Below are 20,136 nucleotides of genomic sequence, written 5' to 3'. Positions count from 1 at the left end.
GTAGAAGCTTGGCAGTAGTTATGAAAAACCAGTAGGGGCTGGACGCCATGTGTGGCTCACGCCTGTAATCCCAGCACTCTGGGAGGCCGAGGAGGTGGATGATTGCCTGAGCTCACAGATTCAAGACAAGCCTGAACCAGAACCCCCGCCTCTAAAAAAAAAAGTAGCCCGGCATTGTGGTGGGTGCCTGTAGTCCTACCCACTCAGGAGGCTGAGGCAAGAGAATTGCTTAAGCCCAGGAATTAGAGGTTGCTGTGAGCTATGATGCCACAACACTCTACCAAGGGCAACAAAGTGAGATTCTGTCTCAAAGAAAAAAGAAAGAAAGAAAAACCAGTAGGAATTAAAACCATTTATTTTAGGTTGATGTGGATCTGTTCTATCATGGGAGACTTTGACTAAAGTTTAGTTTCTAGGCTATAAGTGTTGTGGTGTCTTTAAGAAGTCATTAAGAGAGTTTGTAGAGGCCAGGTGGAGTTGGAAAATTAAGGAGAAAGATAAGGGAACTAGACACTTATTAGTTAATCCCTTGAAATCAGCCCTTGGAACTTTATAGGCCTGTCTCTTTTGCTATAGTCTTTAGGCCAAGAGAGATGGATAAGATCAGGTCAGGCAGAATTCAACAGTTTTTAATTCTGGAGCTATTAGATAAATTTTTTTATTTACTTAATATTTATCATGACTTTGGAAAATGGAGTAAGAGATTAGTACTGTTTTAAGTTTAAAATTATAAAAGAATATTTCAGTTCTTTTCATTACCTTTTTAGAAGAAGTAAATTTTGAATTACAGTTGACTAGAGTTTATTAAGAAGACTTAAAGTAAAATAGTCTGTGGATGGTAAAGATTTTATAATGGTCATGATTATAGATGGAAAAGAGATTTGGTTCTCAAGGAGAAAACTAAATTATTTTGTTGTATTAATGACAAACCCAATTTTAATAAAATCTTATTTGGCTATTAGGATTATCTTTCTTTAGGATAGTTGTTAAAGAGGCAAAGAAAAACCTTCTTGTACTATGACTGATTTTTCTGATGGTCACTTGAGATGTAATTATTGTTATATTAATTATGATCTTAAGCATTTAAATTTTAATAAGTCAAAGTTTCATTTATGAAAAGTTACAAGTTTCATTTATGAAAGGTTACAGAGGTCATGTGAACTAAAAGGTATTTATAAGTTCTTTCTCATGTTCTTGATAGGATATTTAAGCACTTACACTGAATTAGAGCTTTTTTACATTGATAGTGAAACATGTCATACACATGAAATTGGAATGTAAACATATAGACAGGTCTGAGTAGACATTTTTAGGTGAAACACAGCAGAAAGTTTATAGTTTGAAAACTTGGAGCACATTAAGAAAAGGAAGAAGTTGTGGCTCTTCAGAAGTTAGAGGAAGGAAGCTAAAAGATCTTTTTTAGTGGAGGGGATAACCAGAAAGTAATAAAGGGTAGCAAAAGAACTTTGTCTCCCAGTGAACTGAGAAACTATGGAATATATAGGCAGGGGGTTATATTTTATTTTTTTATTTTAATGATAGAGATAGTAGAGAGAAATAGAGGTCTCTAAAATTTAGGAAGAACAGAGGACGTGGCTCCAGTATTTACTAGAATTAATTTGCTTTTGTCAGAGATTTAGTTATGTAAGGCCATTCTGGTGTGATGAAGTTGAGTCCATGTCTAAGTCTGATGTGTTGACCAGATGGGAGAAATTTTTGTCGACTTAAGGGACTACCAGTTCTAAAAGGTGAGTGTAGTTCCCTGTTCTAAGGAGGATACATTCTTGCTTCCATTGTTTTTCTGTTTTGCAGAGAGGACCCAGTTCCAGGGTCCTAGTGAAGGATGTGTCTTGGGGAATTTTATGTCAGGGACATAGAGTCCTAGTGGGGACAAGTAGTAACAGGGCTTCCATCTTGTAGAAGGGTGTGGTCTTCTTGCCTGAGTAACTATCTCTGAAGAAGACTTAAACATGTCAGCCATGATTTTAAATAATTTTTTCTGCTTTCTGGGCCGCTACAGGGCCCTTTTTCTCTATCCTCCCTCCATCTTTATTAAAAAACCATGAGGCCAGGTCTGAAAGTTCTTTTTGGTGAGCTTGAGGCTTCTTTTAGTTTTGGAGTTTATGTGGAATGTTGGGGCTGGCTGAGAGATGGGGCTAATTGGGAGATGAAGTACTTTGTTTCTCTGTGGTATTAAGGTTTAAATTAGTAAAGAAAATGTTTTAGACAGGAAAAAGTGTTGGATTTTAATTTTGGCTTTAAGAGATTTATTATGACTTGAGACCTCTGAAATATCTCAGAGGGAGAGTTGGTATGCAGGAGAGAAGAGAGGGTAGCCTGGGGGAGCCAGGCACTGGGGAAGCCTTGGGTGATAGTTGACAGCCAGTGGAAGGGGGTGTGTAGCCGGTGTGGACTGGAGAGTTGGGGAGGGAAGAAGCCATGGGGTGGGGAAGGAAGTCAGTGAGAAGCTCGTGCTGAGGGATCATGAAGGGATTAGCAGGGTAGGGGAAGGTGGAGGGCCTTGAGGCTGGGGCAGCTTATGAAGTGAAGCAGTAGGAGCTTGAAGAATCCATGGAGGAGGGAAGATCAGGAGAAGATCAAGGGGGAAGGGTTGAGCCAGGAGCGAGGGGCAAGAGCAGAGGGAGAGAAAAGGCCTGAATATAGGGAATTTCATATCATCTGCCATTTCTTTGAAGAAAATTATTTGTCTTTAAGACATTGAAGTCAAAGTTTTCATTCTCAGGCCATATAGACCCAATATCCAATTTGTATTGAGGCTAAGCTGTGTTACAGTAGAATATGAGATATTTTGGCCAGATCTTCCCTTTGAGGCCTAAATATTTATATTGTCAAAGGAGACGCGCCTGGGATGTTTCCACCGAGGGAAGGGAAGGGCCCATTCCCATGTCTCACATGTCCTTACCCTGCCTGGGTGAAAAGAGGGAATCTCCTGTTTTCCAAACCTGGGTTATAGAAACAAAAGAGATTCTCTGAGAGGTCAGGCATCCCCTGGTCCTCTCAGAGACTCGTGTCCCCTCCACACACACACCTGAGGTCTAGAAGCTTGAACCAGGGCCCGGGGCTGGGACTGAAAATGAAAATCCTGGGTAAGCAAGAGCAAAGTGAAATGAAGGGACGCCGGAGCATAGAGACAAGGAGCAGGCCAAGGGGAGTCCATTTGAAGGCGTTCAGGAGCTCTACTCACCCTCAGTGGAAGACAGGACAAAATCCTCCAAAAATGTCCCACAGGCGGGTCAGTGGAGTCAGGTCTGGCCAATACTGGACCAAGTTCTGAGAGAACTGGGGTGGTTGGGCCAGGCCACTAACCAGACGGCCGTTCCCAGGTATTTGGCACCAGATGAAAGATGTTCGGCAGTGCACCCAGAGACGAGACCAGGGGAGGTTCAGGGCAAGTATAATGAAAGGGAACTAAGAGTCACTTGGGCAAAGATAGTGGCTTCCCCAAGAGTGGTTGGGGGCTTGCTTTTATACTGAGTGTAGGGGAAGAGAGATTCCACAGGTTGCTCAGCAGGCTTTGGCGGGCTGGGTCATTCTAGTGGAACTCTTGGAGCAGGGCCAGGTAGGCCTTTTTGATCTGGGAAGGGAGATGGAGAAAGAGTTTAGGCCCCTAACACATACATCATCTTAGATCTACCTGCATTGAAGTTAGCAATAGAATATTACCTAATTGAAAGAGTAATGTGTAATTAAATACAGGCTGGTTATATAAATGACAGGCTGAGATCAGAGTATTTCCTTGGCCATCAGAAAAAGCATTACCACTCTGTCTATACTTTGGGCTCATTCTCTTTTTACTGAATCCTACGTTGTATTCCTTAAAAGACGTCTTTTAGCCATTTTACGATCAGTATAAATGAAGTTTGACAGTCTATTAAACACTGTTGCCAATAATGTTCAGGAATGATTTAAAATATAATGCAGAGTTTATTAAAGAAATTCATTACCAACAAAAGCATCATTGAAATAGAAATTTTAATGATTCTGGGACATTGTGTAAGAAATTGGTAGAAATTTTAATAGTTGGGGTATTTTTCTCCTACTTTTCATTTCTCCTTGAAGTCAGTAGGGGGTTTTAGGCACATAATTAGTGTGATTCTATGCAGGCAAACCAGAGAAACTGGAACCCTCACACACTTGATGGTGCTGCTGTAAAACACCTCAGGCCCTGTGGAAAAGAGTCTGGCACTTCCTCAAAAGGATAATCCACATGTTTACCAGATAACCAATAACTTCCAAATTCCACTCCTAGGTTTAAACCTGAGAGAATTGAAAACATATATCTACATAAAAACTTGTAAATGAACGTTCATATTAGCATTATTCACAATAGCAAAAGAAGTGGAAACGATTCAAATGCCCTTCAACTGATGAATGCATAAGGAAAATGTGGGCCATCCATACCATGGACTATTATTCAGCCTTTAAAAGGAATGAAATCTTGATACATGGTCCATCATGAATAAACCTTGAAAACATAATGTCGAATGAAAGAAGCCACCGCAAAAGACTACAGATTGTATAATTTCATATAAATGAAATGTCTAGAATAGACAAATCTATAGATAGAAAATAGATCAGTGGTTTCCAAGGGATATGAGTGAAGCTGGAGAGGGTCTACTAACGGGTATGGATGTTTCCTTTAGAGGTCATGAAAATATTCTAAAATTGATTGCAGTGGTGGTTCTACAACTCTGTGGATATGATAACAACTATTGAATTGTATACTTTAAGTAGGTAAATTGGTATGGGGATTATTTCTCAATAAAGCTGTTATGTTTATATATGAAATAAAAAGCATGCCAGAGCCTATCTCCCAGAGAGCCACCTGCACCAGCAATTACTTATCTACACTATATGGAAGCTACGGGCTAAAGAAGAATGCATGTTACTGAAAAGGAGAGTTTGCAATCTCCTACTCATGCACAAAGCCAGATATTTGATACTGTTAAAAGGGAAAGTAGCTAAAATAATACAAAACCCATTAGAAATGAAAGTTGAAGACAAACATTTGAATTACCGTCCCAATTACTCCCTGTTCTAACTAGTACCCTGTCTGCAGCCAGGCCATAATAAGGCTTTTTGGATTCTCTAACTCCCAGTGTCTAGACTATCTATTTCCATCAAAATTAAAGCAACTTTCAGTTTTGGTTTTTTTTTTTTTTTTTTAAGAACAAGTTGAGTCATAACTTTCTTGAAAGCAGACAGTAACTATAAGAGTTCAAGTATTTTTTCTCTTGTGAAAACCCTGTAATTATCTTTGATTTGCATAAAACATGCCTACTAGCCATTCAGTAACTCTGAATAGTAAAAAGCATCTGGCTTCAGGAGGCTCCTCCCCTCTTCTCTCCTGTGTTTTTTGGCTGGGAGGCAGGGGTTGGACAGCAGGATGTTCTCATTCTGCTTTCTTACCTGCCAGCAGGATCTGTGGCTCTTGCTGTCTCCTGACTTGGAGCGACCCTTGTCCCTTGCCATAGGGAAGCATTCTGCATCAGTGTCTTGGACAATGAGGAAGAAGATTCTTTTTAACTGTGTTTACTACTCCTGCGCCATTTGCTTACTTCCAGCATAACTCTCTTGCTCACAGGTTGCAACTCAGCAGTCTTATTTTTGCACTGTAGATTTGGGAGGGAGATGGATGTTAAGGAGAGATTGAATTCATTTTTGTTTTGTTCTTGGCAGGCAGTACATGCCCCACTACTACCCTTCCTGCTCTTGTGCGCACACCTACCCTGATGATGCAGCCTTCACTGGATATCAAACCATTTATGTCTTTTCCAGTGGACAGTAGTTCAGCTGTTGGGCTCTTTCCAAATTTTAACACAGTGAGTAAATGCATTTTTGTTTTATTTGTGCTCTCCTCAATCTCTCATAACATTTGTGAATAGGCAATAGATATGTCCTATTTCCAAAGTGTGTGATTTTAAACCATATATTGGTTATACTGCTCAGCTGTGCTATGGAAGATGCTGCTTTACCCACAGGAGTTAGTCCAAACAATAGCCAGCATGTTTATCTTATACATATTTCCTCAATGACTTTTCACCTGTTATGTTGCACAATTTTGATAGACTTTTAGTGGCTTCAGAACCTTATCATTTCTGGGATGCTGTTCACATGTTCAAAAACATAATTTAGAGATACCAAGCCACACTGAGTTTTCCCTTCTACTAACAACAACAACAACAACAACAACAGACTGTAAGCTTTATCTTTCTGGGTGCATTTTTATTTGGGAGATATTTTAAATAAAATGTGACTGTTATACAACAATTTTTATTTAGGGACTATCATGGATTATGTGAATCTCTATTAGCAAAAAGGAAAACATTTTTAATATATATTATTTATCTGCATGGTATTTTGACATTCCTTTTAAAGCATGATAAATAATAGTGAATTACTATAATTATTAATGTTCTTCATTCAGGTCACCTGACCTTTTATTTGAATGAAAGACATTTCGTAGGGGGTCAAGTGGAGCATGACATCTTTCAGCAATAGAATTCAGTGTAAAATCAGTCTGTAGCCTTGTACTAAATTTACAGTAAGAGAAAAGGTTCATGTGATGCATGAATTATGTCTGCTTGGTTGATAAATGTAATCAGTTGGGGGGTGATGGTCTACAAGAATGATACAGTATTATAAATGCTGCTGTAATAAAAAAAAAAAAGTATTATCAACACCACCAGACAGCCAGCATCTGAAGTACTGCCAAATGTTTGCTTTGCAAAGTTATCTTCTGTATGAAGTGAAAACAGCAAGAGGATTTTTTTCCTTAAGGGTTGTAAATAAAATCTGCTGACAGGCCTTCTGTCAGGGCTTAGTGTTGTAAGGTAATTAGGGGGTGGAGGATCAGCCAACTTTTTATAGAGCCCTGGCCTTGTCTTAGTGAGTAAACAGTTGAATGTTTTTGTCTTCTTTTCAGAGACAAGTCAAATACTAAAAAAAAAAAAAAAAAGAAGAAGAAGAAAAAATACCCCCAAACAATAGGCATAAAACGGTGAGCTTTGTTTCCAGAGCAGTGGAGCAGCTCAGTAGGATAAATCACACCTGCCTTGGTTCCATTAATCCTTCAAGAGTCACCTCCCAAAGCACCACATTATATCATCTCAGAGAGCTGAAACTCAAGCATACTTGTTGTAGCCTCTGTTGAAACATGAGTCATTCCAAATATGATTGAATTCAGCTATATTTCTTAGAACCTTTATTAGGTATTTGTATTTTGATTAATAGGCCAATTAATGTTTTTGGGAGACAGCATGGATAGCCATTGCTGAAGTCTAGCTGCTCTGAGGAAGCAGTGCTGATGATACAGATAGGCATAAATGGGTCTCCATCGGTTCACCTGTTTTTATGTAAACACAGATAACACAAGAATGCTTATTTCAAATATTCAAACAAATATTAGCCTTCAAGGCAAAATGAGAAAGTCCCTGTTTCCTACCCTGGCACAGATCCTTCCTCTCTTCACTGGAGGAAAGTGCTGGCAGCAGCTGGTACCCTTCCTTCCACCCCTCCACCCCCCCCCCCACCGGAAGTATGTTATGCACTTACCCAGTAGGTACCTAATAGGTACTGTTGTCTTCTTACGGCTTCAATCACGGCACCAGCACTAGTCTGTAAGTCACATTTTTAGCTATCAAAATGTCTTACACATGCCTCTCTGTTTTTAAGAGCCGTAAAACAAAAAATGGAGTGAATACTTTCATGAAGGTTTTTATAAGATAAAAAAAAAATTCATAATGGCTTGTTAATATGTATTACATTGGAGTTGCAGATGCACGAACGTGTTTTTATTTGATTAATTGTACGTGACAATTATGTTTATGATATGTTTGAGAGAGCCCAAATAGTAATTCTATTATTAGAAGTACTTTTTTCTTCCTTTGTAAGAAAATAGACTTATAATTTTCAAATATAAATACTATTTGATCAAGGTGAAGAATACTGCAAAGAACTAGGTGAGATACTTTCTTTACTCTCTTGATATTAATGAGACAGAATCTATCTGGTAATGCATTAAAAATTAAGTTATTCCAAGTGGGACCCTCTATCATCTTGTAAGAAATGAATTTATAGGATAATTGGGTGACCTATGATTTTTCACTATGAGTTGAAAATTTAAGTAGGCTAATCCTTTTCCTATAGGCTTTTCCATTCCAGCGTGCAACTCACCCAATAGATTAGGGAAATTTTATAAAAGCCATTGTCTGTGTTTACAAAGGAAAACACTATTACATCACTAATACTAATTACACTGATTATTGCATATTTGTGATATTTTACATCCTTCAAAGGACTCAAGACTTCGGAATATTTTGGTAAGCCTTGATTATTACTCCTATTGTCCACAGAAGGAATGGGAGTTATTAAAGGAAGAACTGAAACTTGAATTAGAATCTTCTCACTTCAGAACTCACGTTCTGGCTCTTCGCCTCCTTGGCTTCTTGGGCCCGTGTCGCCTCCTACTTCATTCACTGTGAACAAAGCTCAATCAGAATTCTTTTGTGTTCTTTTTCAAAAACATGGTAGACAATTTTCAGTAGAATCATTAAGTAGGAAGAGGAAAGTTTTTTTTTTTTTTAATGTATAAAATAGACCTTTACAAACAATAACTATGAAGTGGAGTATATTTGAGAAACAGCTATAATTTCTTATGGGCAAATTTTAAAAGTATGTTGTACTCAGTAGTCCACTTGTTCTTTGAAAACCAGGCAAATTTTACTGTATCAGCTTATTTCTAACAAAAGCTACTATTAGTAAATATAAGAAATGAGGTCACTTGTAATCTCATAATTATTGTCAGACAAGAAAAAACACTATGCTCCAAGACCATAGTGAAAGTTTTGGTGGTTTGTATTTTACTATTTTCTTCAATTATATTTTAAAAAATATATCAAGTGATCATGTCCTCCTTATTTAATAATTGAGCATGATAACATTACATGAGAAACTAGCAACAATGAAATGAGATTCTGTTGTATCCAAAATAGAATAGGTGCTTGTCCTACGACAGTTGTGCTTACTGAAGAAATAGCTTCCCAGTGTTTTTAGCCTTAGATACCACAACGGACAAAGTCTCTCTCGGTGCTTACTTAGTTATAAAGAATAAGCAAATAATGTGAGGCATTATTTGAGCAGAGGTGTATAGGTAAGGAAGATGGAGTTTGGATCATTGACAATTTGTGATGGTCTATAGGTCAAGGATGCAGGACTGGAGAATGATGATGTTAACTCTGTGCTTCAGCAGTTGCACTATTTCGAGTCATACATAGCTAGCTATGAGACCATGCTAACCCAGACATAAAATGTTTAAGACCTTGACCTTTCTATCTGAAGACTAATAGGCCGCTGGGCCTGACTACCCACTAGTCTCACTTCCTCCGCTGCTACCCACCTTCAACTGTGTTGGTCATTCAGGACTTAACTTGGATATCACCTCCTTCATAAGAAGTCTTTTGTGACTCTTCAAGTCTGAATTAAGTCCTATCCTCTGTGTGTTCAACGCAGCCCCATAGCACCTTAATTCAGCTGTCACAACATAGTGTAATCACTTGATTATCTGACTTCTTCTCTAGCACGTCAGATCTCTGAGGACAAGAGCTATATCTTGTTCATCTTAATATGTCGAATGTCCAGTATAAGTGCTCAATAAAACTTTTTTAAAGAAAGGAAGAGTGGAAGGGAGAAAAACATCAGAGGAGAGGGCTCCATAGTTTTGCTTTTTAACATTCATACTCCTCTATCCAGCAAAGAAATACTAATATTTCTGATCTCCTAAGAGTTCAGTGATAAGCCCAGGTGTTTACATTTGTGCTTACTATCCTGAAGACTATTATTGCTTTGTATTTATTTTATTTATTTATTTATTTATTTGAAACAGAGTCTCACTATGTCACCTTCGGTAGAATGCCGTGGCATCACAGCTCACAGCAACCTCAAACTCTTGGGCTTAAGCAATTCTCTTGCCTCAACCTCCCAAGTAGCTGGGACTACAGGCACCCATCACAATGCCCGGTTATTTTTTTGTTGTCATTGTCATTGTTGTTTGGCAGACCCTGGCCGGGTTCGAACCCACCAGCTCCAGTTTATGTGGCCAGTGCCCTCGCTGTTGAGCTACAGGGGCCAAGCCTGTTACCACTTTTTAATTTAAAGGCAATAGTTTTCTCCAGCTCTAGTTCCCTGCTTCCTCTGTGTGGGTGGGTGGAAACTGGCCATCATTTACTACATTCCTTGTCCTAAGCCCTGGCTTTAAGAACATTTATTTAAAAAATAAAGTTGTTAGTTACTGAATTTTATTGAAAACATAATGTATGCATTAAAGAGTACTGGGTTTGGAAGAGGATAAACAAAATAAAAATAAGCTTCTTACATCCAAGAAACTTATAAGAAATTGAATAAATCGACATGAAAAAGGCAAGATAATAAAAACCAAGAAATACTGGCAAAATGAATAGTTTCTAAACTTACAGTATTCAAGAAACACCTGAAAAAAAATTTTTTTTGTATTCCAGTAGAGCTATTTTCATTATTTTGTTATTAATTATTCTTTAGACTTGCCAAATACTCCATAGTCATCCTTTAATGGTTGTAAATAATGTTTTGGGAGCTGCCAAAATACACACAATTGTTTCTTGCATTAGAATTAGAATCTCCTATTTCCTTTACTCTGGATCAAACTTTAATCTTTGTTTACAAACTACTAGGATACGTGTAATACCCAGATGGATGACATTAACTTAAAATGATAATATAAATTCATTTGGAAGACCCATTTATACATACACACGGTACAAATATATACATATATATATATATATATAGAAAGGAAAAAGACATTAAATTTGTAATACTTGAGACACACTTCTGTAATTATTATAAGAGATGCTCAATGTGAAGCACCTCTTATTGTATTCATTTTGTATTCATTTTTTGTTATTCATATATATTGAGTCTTATAAGGTGGCTATTCCTTATCAGGAAGAGAACCCAACCAAGCTGGAACCCTGGAACCAGTCTTAGGAACTATGAGAAAATAGATTTCTGTTGTTTATGTGACCCAGTCTATGGTATTTTGTTATGGCATCCTGAGCAGACTGAGTTACATACCCAGCTATATGATATATATTACGATGAGTAGGTAAAGTTTCTTCATAAACAGTCATAATTGTGTACATGCGCAGATTAACTCTTCAGAGCTATGTTTATATTCAAGTTGGGATCACAGTCACCTGTCAGTTTCTTTGCCCATTAGCAGGTACTTTATATCCCAGTTATTTGAATTGTCTTTGTAGGTTCTGCCAGGTTCTGCCATGTTTTTGCAACTGTTCTAGGAAAGCATAAGTGCAGTAAAGTCACTGCTACTTTATTGCAAGAGGCCCAACCATCTTATTTTTGTGCAAAATAATCTGCTTTGCACTACCTCCCTTGAAATTATTTTTTTCCTGAAATATGAAGAAATGAATATGTGGCACAAAATAAAGGTTATTTTTAAGTATAAAGTCCCAAATCACTGATTCTTTGAATCATCCACGATGAAGTATGAAATGATCGATATGATTATCTTTTTTTTTTTTTTAACATTCTAGATCATTTGAGATTCTGGGTCATTCATAGGGTGGCATTATCAATTAATATTTAAATGTCTCTTTTTATAGTAGAAATTATAATATATTTTTATATCAAGGAGGTCCAAAAGAAAGAAATTAGGAATCAAAATCACATGTATTTAGCTGTTAATTTATGCTATGTTTTCCATGAGCCATTAAATTAAGACATTTAACCTTTTTACCTGCCTTTAGTATCTTTGTAAGTCTTGTTTAAACATTTGAATACGTATTTTTCCTTTATTTGAGTATCTTGAGTACTTTACTACTTCTCATATAATCCAAATGTGAATTTTTGCCCTTTGAGTCTTTTTCTTCACTCTAATAGTGCTTGCTGTCATTAAAAGTTATATATTCAATATTTTTTAGGATACTGGTGTGTCCAGCTGACTCTACTTGAACTGACATATTTATTGTAGTCAAATAGAAAAAACTATACGGTGGAATTTTTATTTTTTCATAGTATGCTTTAAAATATATTGAAGGATCATTTTCTATTCTATGTTCTAAAGCAGTTTATAGAAATAAAATATGAGACGAAATTTTCCACCGCTGCTCAAGTTCACTTAAAGAGGGGAGAGCTTGATGGCCTATTATTAGGCTTACATCAACAGCAACACTTCCCAGATCATTAGAAAAAAAACGAGTAAAGGAAATCTTTGAAATGTGGTACAAAGCTAACAAAGATTTTATATAAATATTTCAGCATATGTTTCTATGTCTGGAAAAGTTTATATCCCCATTACATTCGACAGAGAGAAAAATTAAGTAAACAAGACCATCAGGAGGGAAGAAACTACACAGTGACCATTTGCACTGTTGTGTCCCTCACCTCTTCATGTCCTTTTAAAATTCAACTCATGTTCCTTGCCTTACTTAAAAGCCTTAAGGTTTGTTTTACTAAGGACTTTATGTTCAAATTTTCCTTTTCTCTACTCACTCTTGAAACTCCATTAGAATTTGTAGATACCATTTATATGGTATGGTATGAATGTGTAAATGTATGTTTGTGTAATGTTTAGTCACATTTGTTCTCTCTCCTTAATAAATTACTTGTTTAGGGCATCTAGAAAAAGTTGTTCATTTACACCCATTTGCTGGGGCAGGGGAGGGGTGTGATAGTGATAAATGAGACAGAATTGGCTCATTGTCTTATAGGAATTACTTCCCCCTTTTGTGTAATTCATCAAAACATAATAGAGGATTCTGCTCATAGTGCACAGTCAATTCAGTTGAGATAGCAAATATCTCAAACCAAGACTTCGATGGGCTCTTACTATGTAAGAGAAGGCAAGGTTTCAGGAGCCTATGAAAAGAGGCATCTGTAGTCCCACCAAGCTGTGTCCTCTTGCATGTCCCTTTCATTATCCTAGTCTCAACCTCACATGGCTCTGGGGCCTTGTCTTCAGTGCTAGAGTTTCAAGGATTATGTGTACTTGGAGGGGACATCAGATTTTCTGGCCAGACAGGTCTTTGGTCTTAACATTGTCCCAGGTCAGCATTTTTCAAGAGTAGAGTCAACGAGCAAAAGTGTTTATATCGGGCCCTCTTCTTAAAAAAAATTTTTTCTTATTTTTTGGTAATATTCTTAACTAATTTCTAATTAATTAAATAAAGAAGGGTAAACCAATAGCCTTGCTCTTAGCTTCTCAAGGTAACCAAGCCTTAATGTGTCTGTGGGAGAGCAAGAGAGTTTAATAAATCCAAAAAAGCAGCAAAATATACAGAACACCCCCTCTGGCCCAGAAAAGGCTGTCTAAATTGGTTGCTCTGTAAACATTAACTGGTGGTGGTGGCCTCTGAAAAACTTTCATCAAAAGCTTAAATACCCATCCAGTAACACCGATCTTTTTTTCCTCTCTCTGGATTCTTGTGTTCCAAATAAATCTCAAATCTCCTTCATGGGTGGGAAGACATGCTTTGTAATATTCCAATCCTTGTGTTTTCATAGTTGCTTTCGAGGGTGCTAAAGATGAATTAGAGTGTTGTTTAGCAGTCTGCGAAGTTTCAACATCTTTGTAGAGCTCAGTAGGAATCCCGGGAAAACACTTTTTTTTTTTTTTTCACCAATGTAGCTTTCAGTTTAGGTTTTCTTACCTTCCTTTTTATGTTCTGATGTTTGAAATTTAAAAAAAAAATGTATAAATGATAACTTATTTCACAGAATTCTAGTATAAAAGGGCTTTAGCATATTTTAAAGACATTCTACAATTATTTTAATGCACTCACATATGAAATAGGCTACATGTGTCATCATTGTACCTTTTTGTAGATCAGAAGATTGAAGAATATAATCTAGTCTTCTTTCATCCAATAGAGAGTTTACCACTGGAAAAGAAAAATAAAAAATCTAAATATCAGGCAAGTAAGAGCTGGTCTCTACCATACCATACTTTGAATCTAAATGTATATACTTTTTTCAGGATGTTCATATGGGTCATGGCCTATAAAGTAAAGTTGAAAATTCTCCTTTATTCTACTTAGGAGATAGAATGGTCTTTTCAGGATCATACTTCTTTCTCTTATTATGATTATAGTTTCCAGAGTCAACTTAAGATCTGAGTGGTGTTGTAGAAAATATATCTGATTTTTTCTACAGGCTTGTGATTTGCAAATAATTAGAAGTGCACAGAGAAATTCTCTAGTGCTTATTTAATGAAAACACATGTCTCTAGGCCTAATTTCACTGGTTTTCTTAGGTAGACTCCAAACTTCCATTGTATATAAAATGGTTCATTGTCATAACATTATAATTAAATACCTAAAATAACCATTTCCTAAAATGAGCTGGAGCTCTTAATGCTAAAATGCTTACTAACGGCTGCCGTCATGTGGCATACTGTTGAAGTACTTACCTTCCAAAGAAGGTGGTGGCATTCATTCATTTATTTAGTCACTCATTCATCAGCCAGATCCTACCTCCCCCGAAAAGTCACTTGCAGAGTTCCTTCTGATTTTAGAGAAGTAACTCCACTTAACTTTTTCCAAAGTAAACCTCTTGACAGTCTTACCTGGCCTTGACTTTGCTTCATGCTGCCCAAGGAAGCAGGAACTGGAACGAAAGGGAGAAAAAGGTAGAATGCTTCAGTTCATTATACAAGGAAAGAGCACTGGACTAGACGTCCGATGACCCATGTCTACACTTATATTCTTAGATCTGGAGATAGTCACTTAGTGCTGCTCTTCTTCATTGTAGACTGGGGATGATAACAGGTTCTACTATTACATCCTGAAAGTTTGACTTTATTGCATTTATGGTAAATTGAGGGTATGAATGAACATTTGGAAATTTTCTGGAATGTATTTAATAAAAGGCTGTGAAAAAAATCTTAAATATATAACATACCACCATACTTTTTTAATAATGTAAAATAATATGAATATCAAATGAAATGATATTTACAAAAGGATTCTTTTTTATTACTGTTGCAGTGTTTTTTGGCTGGGGCTGGGTTTAAACCCTTCCACCCTCGGTATATGGGACCGGCACCCTACTCCTTGATCCACAGGCACCACCCTACAAAAGGATTCTATTTTTATAAATAATATTAATACTTTTATGAATACTTCTATCCCTTTGATCTCTCCTACCTGATAAACTACCTTAAATAAACAAAGTTATATTTATCATTGAGGATGGCTTTGTGCATTAAAGCAATCCTAACTAAAGCAGATGCTAAGGATGTACACACGGCTAAGACCTTGAGTTTAAGACACTAGCGGTCTAGTTTAAAATAGTCAAGCCTGGTACTTAGTAAGTGCTCAATTTATGTTAGCTGAATGAGATAATGGTAGGGCATATTTAATGATCAGAATTACCCGACTGCCTGGAAGCAATAAAAAGATGCTACAACTGAATTTGGAACAGGGCTGGGGACAGGGAATATTGAATGGATGCTAGAAATAAGGACAGTTTGAGTGAAATCTGTTCCCACCTCTACCCTTTGTACCCTAAATAATATTTAGACTTTAAAATCTATGTGCAAATATATTTTGAACCTGAAAGCTGTGTACCTATGATATGTTATTATTGAGTCCTAAGACATAATGATGTTTTTCATTATATTTTTACAATACTATTGATTTCCAAATATAGAACCTTTATTCTCACCTTATTCGTTAATTAAACTACATCTAGATTAAGTGGCCATTTTTAAAATATTTTAAACCTAGTCATAATAATCAACACGCCAAATTATCTTTAATATATTGATAAAAGAATTTCATTCCATAAATTCCTCGTACATTCGACTGTTACACATCTCCCTATACCCTGCCCCCACATACCTGTTTTCCTGAATTTAAATTGCCAATCATATGAGAAACCTCTTACTCTGTGCTCTGAGAAATAGCATCTAACTATAAGTTTAATGATTACTCAAAAAAAGATTAACAGTTTTATATTCCATCCAAAAGTGTTACATAGACCTTAAGGGTATGTACATATATATGAAAGTTCTTTTTTTCACAAAATGTAAATATCAGCCTAAATAAAAATTTAGAAGTTATATAAATTAAGATATTCATAGTTCCACAGCCATTAGGAACAACAGAGAAATGTATCAGTCTTTAGACTTCTGGAGTGAGGGTGGGTTAAAGTGATACATTTTAAATCAATTCCTTCAGAAAAGAACTTTCTGGAAAGACAGCCTGTACCACACAGCTTATCACTCTTTGTGCAATCAGATTGTCCTTTGTCTTCAGAGCCAGCACTGCTGCCTCACAGACCTGGCACTTTTAATGGATGAGTAGCTTCTGAAGAAGTATTGTGACACCCAGATGTGGAGTTCTTTGAAGCCATGCATCTGGGGAGCCATCATTTTGTTACAGTGCAAAGGTAATATCAGAATTTCCTGGAAGTCGGTCATCACAGGAAATTATCAGCAATTCATAGACTTCCTTTTTTGCGTTTGCTTCAGCCTCGAGGGTAATCACAAAAGATTATGGTCTCCATTTCAGCTTTCATATCACTGAAATATTCTTCTCCGCAAAGAGCATGATTGATTTCCAGAGACCAGCTTTTAACCCCAGCTTCAAGAGGATCATTTGAACTGCAGTGCCTTGGTGACTGCCAACAATTGATATTGTGATATTGTTCTGTTGTGATATTGTTCCTGACTAATTATACAAAATCTTTTGGATCAAGTGAAGTATCAACTTTCGTGTTCTTAGGAATAGGTATTTGTTCAATTTTGGTAAAAGTTTGAGAGGTTGTGGGGAGGCAGAAGGGTCAATAAAAATTTCAAATGAGTATTATGAACACTTTGAGGGGCCAAGCATCCAAACAGATTGAATTTCAGAAAGCAAAGCAGAATAATTCAGAAACATTTTAGAAAATCTTTACAAGGAGTGGATAGATTATAAATACAAAAGATTTTAGCCTCATGATGTTAAATCTTTTTGTGAATGTTGCTGAGAGACTTGATGTGTTTCATGAAAGCTTGCTGTGTGGTTCATGTAGGCTTTTCTCCATTTCTGGATTAGGAATTCTTGATGATAGCATATCCATGGGCAAAATATAAGCAAAGTGTGTGCATTTTTAACTTGGTGATTTCATTTGCTGCATTCATTTTTCTCTTGCATATGTGTTGCTCTATTCAAAATATATAGAGAAAGAGAGGGCTTTGTGTATATTTTAAATAAATCTGGTGAATAAAGTAGTTTTGCTAGAAGTGACTGCTTTTCCTTACATATTCAGAAGAAAAGAAAGATAATTTAAACTACTTTTAGTTTGAACCAAAAGCCTCCTTGCAATCATGCTAAGAATAATTATAATAAATCAAATGGACAAATGTTGAATGTCAAACTATACCGTTAACAGAGCCTTATTCAATAGAGTAATTATCACTGCAGAAAGCAGAGTGAGGCATTTTATGAAAGCTTTTATTTTACTTTACAACTTTAGTATATTTTGCATTGTAGAAATGCAGAGACAAATTTGAACCAAAAATGTTTTCTAAAGAGAAAAACTAAAATGTACATACACATACATTCATAAAAAGGGGTAAGAGAAAGATGAATGTATGAAATAAAATATTGTTTATATCATCTGTCCACAGAACCACTGAGGGACCACTTTCTTAAGCCCTAAAAATATTATGTGTGATAAGGTGAGTCTGTGAGAAGGAGGAAGACCAGTAGAATCAACATTGATACAGCTGTGACATCCTTGGAGAGGAATCAAAGGGGAACAGAAAAAATACAGGATGTCCAGGCTTTTGGTTCAAACTAAAAGTAGTTTAAATTATCTTTCTTTTCTTCTGAATATGTAAGGAAAAGCAGTCACTCCTAGCAAAACTACTTCATTCACCAGATTTATTTAAAATATACACAAAGCCCTCTCTGCCTCTAAATAAACAACAAATAATGTTGTATACTTTGACCAAAAATTGCACAGCACATACTTACATTAAAATTACGTGTTGTTTGCCTAAATTTCAACTGTAATTGGGCATCAGATATTTTTATTTGCTAAATCTGACACCCATAAAAGGAAATCTAGATTCTGGAATCTAATTCTGAAGAGGCTCACGCAAGTTCATAAAATTTTGTAAATCTTTTTTCATTTTCAAGTGTAAAATATTAAAATCAAGCTTATGGACCTGGTGCCCAACCCACCTGCTTTACCTAGAACTCTGTTTTCAGTGTTTTACTGTATTGAATTTCCCACTGCCCTTTGGGGGTAAAGGGCCGTGGTTCTGGGAAGGGCAGTGGTACTTTGAAGCCATGCATCTGGGCAACCATCATTTTGTTACAGTGCAAAGTTAATATCGGAATTTCCTGGGAGTTGGTCATCACAGAAAATTATTTATTATTTTAAAAAAGCCCCAAAATGTAGATGATCTCTGCTATTTTACCACTGTATAATGGGTGGAGTAGCATGGTGAAATAAGAACCCTGAATGCTTAGGATTAGAACATTCTAGATTTGTTGCTTTTCTAGAGCTTTATCCGTCCTCAGTTGTCATGTCTCTTTTTTGAGCAAGTGTAACAAGGTGTTGTCCTCTATTGGTGGGGGGAATGCTTCATATTTACTTAGCTTTGCAGAATGAAGAATATATTCAAAAAAACCAGGTTTCTGCTTTTGTACTTTTCCCTGTCTGGTGAGGCTTTCTTTTAATCTTACCATCATTTTGTGCTGTGGACCTCAGCATCAGGATATATATCTGATTAGTAACTGTACAGCCTTTCGGAGTTAGCTTCAGCAGAGTGGTTTTGACAGGGTATCAGTTAATGCATTTGACTGTTCAGGAGGTTTCCTTATTTTTAAATCAAGAAAGCTCATTACTTCTCTAGTCGCTTCTCTAGTCTCTGGCACTTTTAATGGATGAGTAGCTTCTGAAGAAGTATTGTGACACCCAGATGTGGAGTTCTTTGAAGCCATGCATCTGGGGAGCCATCATTTTGTTACAGTGCAAACCCTTATGACATTTTTTAGCCCATTTACCAGAAAACTAGAAAACACATCCTTATATCCTTGGATTTGGAGGTTGATCACACGTAGGTTTTAGAACAACATCTGTAAGTTATAAAAGTCTTTGGTTACTTATATGCCATTTATTTTTCTCCTAAAGAATAAAACAATTCTATTTTTTAAAAAGATATTTCTCAGACTTATTTTTGGCATTGAATTTATGTTATAAAAGTGTAATCTTGAGAACAATTTGGGGTTCATCTTCAAGTCACTATTTACAAAAGAAAAAAAAGGAAAGGCCAAGAACTGAGTATTATCTTCTATTTTAGATATTTGGCCTGTCTTTCCAAATATATGGGAAGATCTTTTCTTAAAATATGCTATGGAGTCGTCATTTCCGATGACCTGTCCTCTAATGAGTCTCTATTTTATTCAGTATTTTACACAGCTTTTGAAAAAAACTATTCTATTGTCTCAGCTCTTGAAATGATGTATTGTCTATTTACATGTATTTCACCCTAAGGAGACACAAAGGAAGAACCCAACCCATTCTATTTAGATTCTCTTGGTGAATCCAGTTCCTGTTTCTATCACTCTGAATAGAGTGATTCTAACCAGTTTTGTTGGTATTTATCTTTGTGGGATATAGTTTATTGTCAACTATGTATGTCTTGAGCTATTTGTTATTGTTCTTGTTTTTTAAATATGAATATATCTCACTGAGAAATATAAAATGTAAGTACTCTGAGGACAGTAACTTTTCCACATATAAAAAATATTAATAGTATTTATCATTATATTATTTCTTCTTCTAAGCTTATATTATTTCTTCTTCTAAGCTTATATTATTTCTTCTCCAAGCTATCAGAATTCATGATAGAAGTAAATTCTCATTAAGTCCGTAAAGTATTCCAGGTAGTTTTTTAATTTTCTTAAAAAATTTGTAATTGGGCGGCGCCTGTGGCTCAGTGAGTAGGGCGCCGGCCCCATATGCCGAGGGTGGCGGGTTCAAACCCAGCCCCGGCCAAACTGCAACAAAAAATAGCCGGGCGTTGTGGCGGGCGCCTGTAGTCCCAGCTGCTTGGGAGGCTGAGGC

The 20,136-nt window shown here is 36.4% G+C and overlaps 1 protein-coding gene across 11 annotated transcripts in view; it reads left to right on the top strand.

Moving 5' to 3' along the window:
• The window catches only part of ZNF385B (zinc finger protein 385B), a 459,310-nt gene that overhangs the window by 359,942 nt on the left and 79,232 nt on the right, over positions 1–20,136 (top strand). For 9 of the 11 annotated variants that reach the window (XM_053596741.1, XM_053596743.1, XM_053596746.1 and 6 more), the window contains one exon: positions 5,701–5,843. The exons of 1 other annotated variant lie outside the window; for it this stretch is intronic. In XM_053596741.1, the coding sequence (XP_053452716.1) occupies positions 5,701–5,843 (143 nt within the window). Of the gene's footprint in view, positions 1–5,700; positions 5,844–6,946; positions 7,022–20,136 lie in introns of those variants that run through there. One more of the 11 variants, XM_053596750.1, reaches the window with a different exon arrangement.

This window comes from Nycticebus coucang, chromosome 7 (assembly GCF_027406575.1).
Source record: "Nycticebus coucang isolate mNycCou1 chromosome 7, mNycCou1.pri, whole genome shotgun sequence".
NCBI lineage: Eukaryota > Metazoa > Chordata > Mammalia > Primates > Lorisidae > Nycticebus > Nycticebus coucang.
This window is presented reverse-complemented; position numbering and strand designations above follow the sequence as displayed.